This window comes from Aspergillus thermomutatus (genome assembly GCF_002237265.1).
Source record: "Aspergillus thermomutatus strain HMR AF 39 chromosome Unknown NODE_367, whole genome shotgun sequence".
NCBI lineage: Eukaryota > Fungi > Ascomycota > Eurotiomycetes > Eurotiales > Aspergillaceae > Aspergillus > Aspergillus thermomutatus.
In genome coordinates, this window is record NW_020798417.1 from 1 (window position 1) to 5705 (window position 5705).

The window sequence follows — 5705 nt, forward strand, 5'->3', positions numbered from 1 at the left end:
ATGTAGGCCTGACTGGAGATCAGAGACAGGCCTCGCTCTGCAAGCCTGTCAGCGCCGGGGGCCTGATAATAATTATTGAACTGAATCTCTCTTTTTGCTGCAGCAACTTTCCTCCTCTGGACTTTTTGTCTTCTAGCCTTTTCTTTCAATCACTGGTCCGGAGAAGCATACTTTCGTGGCCTGCCTCGCGGTCTGGGGTTGGTTGGAATTAAAGCCACTGGACGCTGTCCGTGAGGTATGTTGGTTTTTCTGAGATCTTGAGGTAAATCTATATTAGGTGCTTCTGGTAGTACCCAATGTTTCCACTCTATCACACCAGAATATTGATGCCCAGCATTTGATGGTACTGTTTGTTGTTGTGATGTTCCAGAATAAATTTGGATTGGACTATCCCCTTGATAAATATTAGCACTGCTCTCAATTTGGGCAGTGCCCTGCTGTGCTAAAGCTCCCTTATGTATTAGCATTGGCTTAGGACGCAGAGTTTTCAGCTTGTGGTAACACTGAATTGCTTCCAGCTGACCCTGATGATTTTCTCCATTAGATTCCTGAGCTTTGCCTGTTGGATCAACTTGTAAGGATGATGTCCCAGCCCGCTGGGATTGATGTGGAGGTTGTCTAATATTTGGAGAAAGTTGCGTTCCTGTGAATGCTGCTAGTTCTTGTAGAAATAGGGGGATAAATTGCTCAAGCCACTCCTCATCATGGGCAGGCAGTCCTGGACAGATCCTGTGGGTTTGCGGGCGAAGTTGGTATTCCCGCCGGATGGTGCTGCTCTCAGGATATACTTTTCTTGACTGCCTTATTGGAAAAGCGATCTCTAAGTGGTTTAGGATGGTAGGTAGCCTATTCAAAAATCCCTCTATATCTGTAGGCAGTCGAGGCAACTCAACTTCAAGTGGCATGTCATGGGTGACGGGCTCCCAACCTTCAGTAGGCAGGTCTGGATGTTCTGTGATCCCAATAATTCTCTTACTGTTCATGGTAGATTGTGACCATTCGCGCAGGAGCCCATGGTGATAGCTAGACCACCAACAGTATCGGCCTTGGCGATTTCGGGTTAGGAATGCGTTATTCTGCGGATAAGGAAACACCCAATGCATGCTGATAAACCGGTGTTTAAGGCTGACTCTCCATGCATACGCCTGTGGTTCTCCGTAGATCTCTCAGACCATTCCCACACAACGATGGTAGACAGTACGGTAAGGCTTATTCATCCAGTGTTGTCGTTTATACTCATCTCCATCTGGGCCCCACAGCCAGGAAAATAAACCGTCTATATGCTTGGCCACTCGACGGTTGCCTGAAACAAAATGCAGAGGGAGATAAGTATCCTCAAGGACCCTCGTGAGTGATGGCCCACAGAGTGCTATCTGCCCTTGCATTGCAGCCTCCTGAAACTGGGGACGGATCATAGATGAGAGGCAGGAGAAAACATCTTGTCGAAATATACACAGACAAAAATCGATCAAAAGGCTGAGGAGCGCATATGACCGAGATAGATCCATGTGATGTTTAGACATAGCATCAAAAATGTCCTCTAAAAGAAGAAAATCGTCCTGATGCTTTCGAAGACTCCGGTAGTGGGTATAATACTGCCCCAGAATAGATGGCCTGAACTGCATATACTGGCGGTATTAGGGCTGAAATGCCATAGACCTCCAGTGGATTTTAGGGAGAAACCATGCATATCCATACTGTTGGAGGGTGTCATGCAATCCCATCCCTTCCTGTCGTTCCACTTCACCAGCTGTATTTATTGTCTCCTTGACATCTCGCCAGCATCCAAAACTTCTTTGTAGATGATTTCCCCCTCCACCATAGGCGCGTTGTAAGCAGCGTAGGAAGTGCAGCATTACTTGGGTACGACCCCATGAGACCAGATGCTGATTCTGAATGCTATAGGCCATCTCAAACCCCCCACAGAGCTTGTTTATATTCCACCGGTCCCACCCCAATACAGTGGAAGTTTTATGAACGTAGAAGGGATGATAACGACTTATCCGAAAGGCCTCGTGGGCTCGGCCAAGACGCGAAAATTCGGCATCGATCTGATCGAGAAGGTCGTGCCTCAGTCGATGCTCTTCCCAAACACCAAAGGATTTCTGCATTGATCCATCAATTGACTGGCTGCACCGAGTCTTGCTGTGTATATATGCCTTGGTGAGTATTGCAATGTCATATCCAGATCCGCGGCCCAGGTGCTGCAATGTTTTAAGGAACTGAGCATCAAGGGCTAATGCCTCCAACATTACATTGCTGAAGGGATACTGATTCCCTGCTGCCAGGACCTCTTTCACAGAACAATAGAATTGACTGTACTGTAATCTTTCCTGGCGTAGATGGCTATTTCGGCGTGTCTCCAAGGTCAACGAACCACTGTCCCGCAGGAATGACAGAGGGTAAAAGGTGGCCTGAGATGCTTCGAGGGGTTGACAAGAATTTTGATATTTCTGGAGACAGCATCTTTTCCATAACAGACTCTGTGAGCCTGCACTTGAACTATTACCCGCAACATGACTTATAGATGGACAGATCTCCTTCCCAACATCAATAAAACTTTGATAGACATAATAGTTATCAATTGCATGGCCCCAGGTCTGTTAGAACCAGGTCCTCATTGCCGCCCATGTCCTGGCTTTAGTGGAAAGTTTCAAATTCTTGGCGTCTAAGAACAACAGTAGATGATCAAAGCCAGTTAGATGTCTTTCCTTGATAATTTGGAGCATCTTCTCCCATAGTCGGTTAAGTTGCTCTGCGGGGACAAAATAACTCAGCAATTGTTGACGGGACTGTGTATGGATTGACCGTCCCTCGGCCCAGGCGGCCCAGGAATTGGCTTGTCCATGCCTGAAGCTTGAGGGATAATGTTGCAACTCGGAACCAGAGTAGCACTGGTGGATTGCTGGGAGCACAATTTCATCCATCCAGATCTGAAATTCATAATCCCGCAGTCGATTGGTCCGCTGGTTAGGTCGATAAAGACCAGGAAAGAAGACATAGATAGATGCATCCTCAAGCCCCACCACTCGACCCAGGGCAATATGATTCACCTGATGTAGCGGTACATTGACTGAGTGGTGCTTGCCGTCGTGGTCAACATACTGGACAGGAATAGGGTCGAGATGGAGGCTTGATCGGAGGGAGGAGACTGGTGGCTGGCTTGGATACCACCGGATCCCACAACGAGCTGCAGCAAGGCTGGATAGATAGGCACTAACGCTATCAATGTCAAAGGTAATATCTGATTGGTTGAGATGCTCCTGGCTGAGGTCGAGCATTACATGAGGTGGCTCCTTGGAGTCGGAAGGACTGATCCCACAAAATAGTTTTTCTTGCTGTGTGGCAGACCATTCAGAGATCCAACTATCATCTGACCGTGCCATTCTTGCGGTACCCACCACGTCGGGACATGGCCATTGGATGATTTCACTGAGACTCAGAGAGAGCTCTGACTTTCGCACTTGATCTTGTTTCACGCGGATCTGTGTATGACAGTCTTGACAGCATCCCTGGAACTGGATTAACTGCTGAACCAGTTGTGTGCTTAGGCTGATCTGGTTATTGTTTCCAAGGGGATACATGGCTGGTGTATTGATTTCTGTAGAATAATCGGTATCAGAGTTGTACGCGCTGTCAGATGCTGGGGAGTTGGGGGAGCAAATGAAGGCTGCAGCATCTGGGGATAGTGGTTTGTTGCTAGCCAGGCTGAGTGGCTCTGGAGTATGGGTTGGGCGCGGGACAATAAGGGGGCTCTGGCTGCGAGGACACTCATTGAGGATAGGGCTCATTGAATTGGCAGAGGAAGGAACTGGCTGTATTGCTGAGCGTGGCGGACAGTCTATGTCAGAAGTATCAATATTGACCTCTACGGTCGACACAGGCAAATCAAAATTATTCGTTGAATCAAATTCCTCAACTGCAAACTACAGATTAGCCCAATATATTTATTAGTATAGACATGGTTATCCTCACCGTGTGGTCCATCAACCATGTTCTGGGCAATCTTTCTCTCCTGATAACGTAGCCGACGTGCTTGAAGCTTTTCTGCCTTGTTTGCATATTTAGATTGTGGTCCCCGACGGCCCATTCTGCATGTAAAGGTTTGAGTGTACAATTAAGCAGGAAAATATAAATCTAAATCATATAGCCTGAGGAAAGAATAGGAGAGAAGAAGATGAAAGGAAAGGAAAGGAAAGGAAAAGAGATGAGATATCAGCTGAAAAGACTCCTCAGCTGAAAGGACTCCAATATGACGAGTCAGAAATGTATATCTCCACTTCTCCAGCGACGATTCCAGCCAAACGCCATTATCTCAATACATAATATAATACTCTTTTCTATTTTGTGCTGATCGTGCTCTGCTTTTAAACTGATAGTTTTACTATATCTAAGTATTAGAAAACTAAAAACCACCCCCCTTAAGTAGAGTCTGATGTTGCGAAGTGTGAGGTTCCTGTGTTTACAGATCTCTTCCCCTCTTTCCATTTTCAGCTAGGCCACAGTCGCCACATAGATAAATCGATCTCTAAAGCGCTTTATTTAGTAGGGAATTCGGCAATGCATTTGAATCAACTCAGCACCCAAGTGATATAATAAGGCCACCTGAGTATATATCCATGTTGGAAGGCAATTCTTCCATTAGTGGGGCCTCCACATTTTTTCTCTGCGGTTTGGGCTGCACATTTGACAACGGCCGATGTGCATGTATTTTCTTCATGCCCTCTGGAGGCACATCATGCGCAGGTGACTGCATTTTGGCAGCGGAATCATTGATGTCCGTATTGATGGTATTGATAGTAGCGGATAGGGAAGAGGCGGTGCTCGAAGGCCCTGGTATGGCAGGCTGCAGCTTCACCTGATCCCGGCTGTTCAATCACTCTTTGTTCAATCAAAGCGTCTCTGTCTTCTTTCTTCTCTATATATACTACTAGGGACCCGTGTAGTTTACCCTCTGCTGGCTTTTTAAGCCATCTCATTCTGATGATCTGGTAACATTCGCGTACGACTTCTGAGCAGTCGAGACATAGTCTCATAGACTCATAGTTTGCTTCAGGAATCAGGACCACAATGGGCCATGATGGGCATCACGTGATTTGGTTCAGGTTTTGGTTCAAGTTTTGGTTCAAGTTTTTTTCTTGGCACTGGTCCCAAAATACCGCTGACTTTACCTCGTGATATCTTCACGAATATATAAATAAATATGATTTAGATGGTGAAGCTGTGTTCAGAGGCTTATACAATGCTTATAGAAGCCATCTTAACCCTCCTTTTCAACCATTGTGGCGTCTATGTCTAGTCAGGAATCGCCTGTTAGGCTTAGAACAATCAACACAAGACATGATCACACACACATAAAATGATCTCTTTTCATCTAACGAATCTGACATCATCTTTAACCAGCTTGAGCCGAACATTCCCCTCAGTGCGAACAGGTCTAGTCCAGCGCCCTAGTGAATATTATCGCAGTGAAATTTGGTGAAACCACTCCAGGAACAAGACATATCGCTAAGAAGCAACAGATTCAAGGAGTAAACAATGAAGAGCGCGATGGAAACAACCACCCTTCATTTTAAACTGATCACTTTCTTATTCTATACTTGTGTAAAACCCCAGCGTCACCATCCTCTTCCATTCTCTTCGCCATTCAGTTATTAGTTCTCCGTCCTCGAAAGTCTCAAGCTGGGCCAAAAAAGGAACAAATG

General features: G+C 46.1%; 1 protein-coding gene across 1 annotated transcript; it reads right to left on the minus strand.

Annotated features, from left to right (window-relative positions):
* Nucleotides 1–2603: 2603 nt before the first annotated feature.
* Nucleotides 2604–3584, minus strand: CDV56_100577 (uncharacterized protein; the record flags this gene model as incomplete). Its single annotated transcript, XM_026754196.1, has 1 exon — nt 2604–3584. One exon carries the CDS (start codon nt 3582–3584, stop codon nt 2604–2606), a length of 981 nt encoding a protein of 326 aa, XP_026610043.1.
* Nucleotides 3585–5705: the final 2121 nt, after the last annotated feature.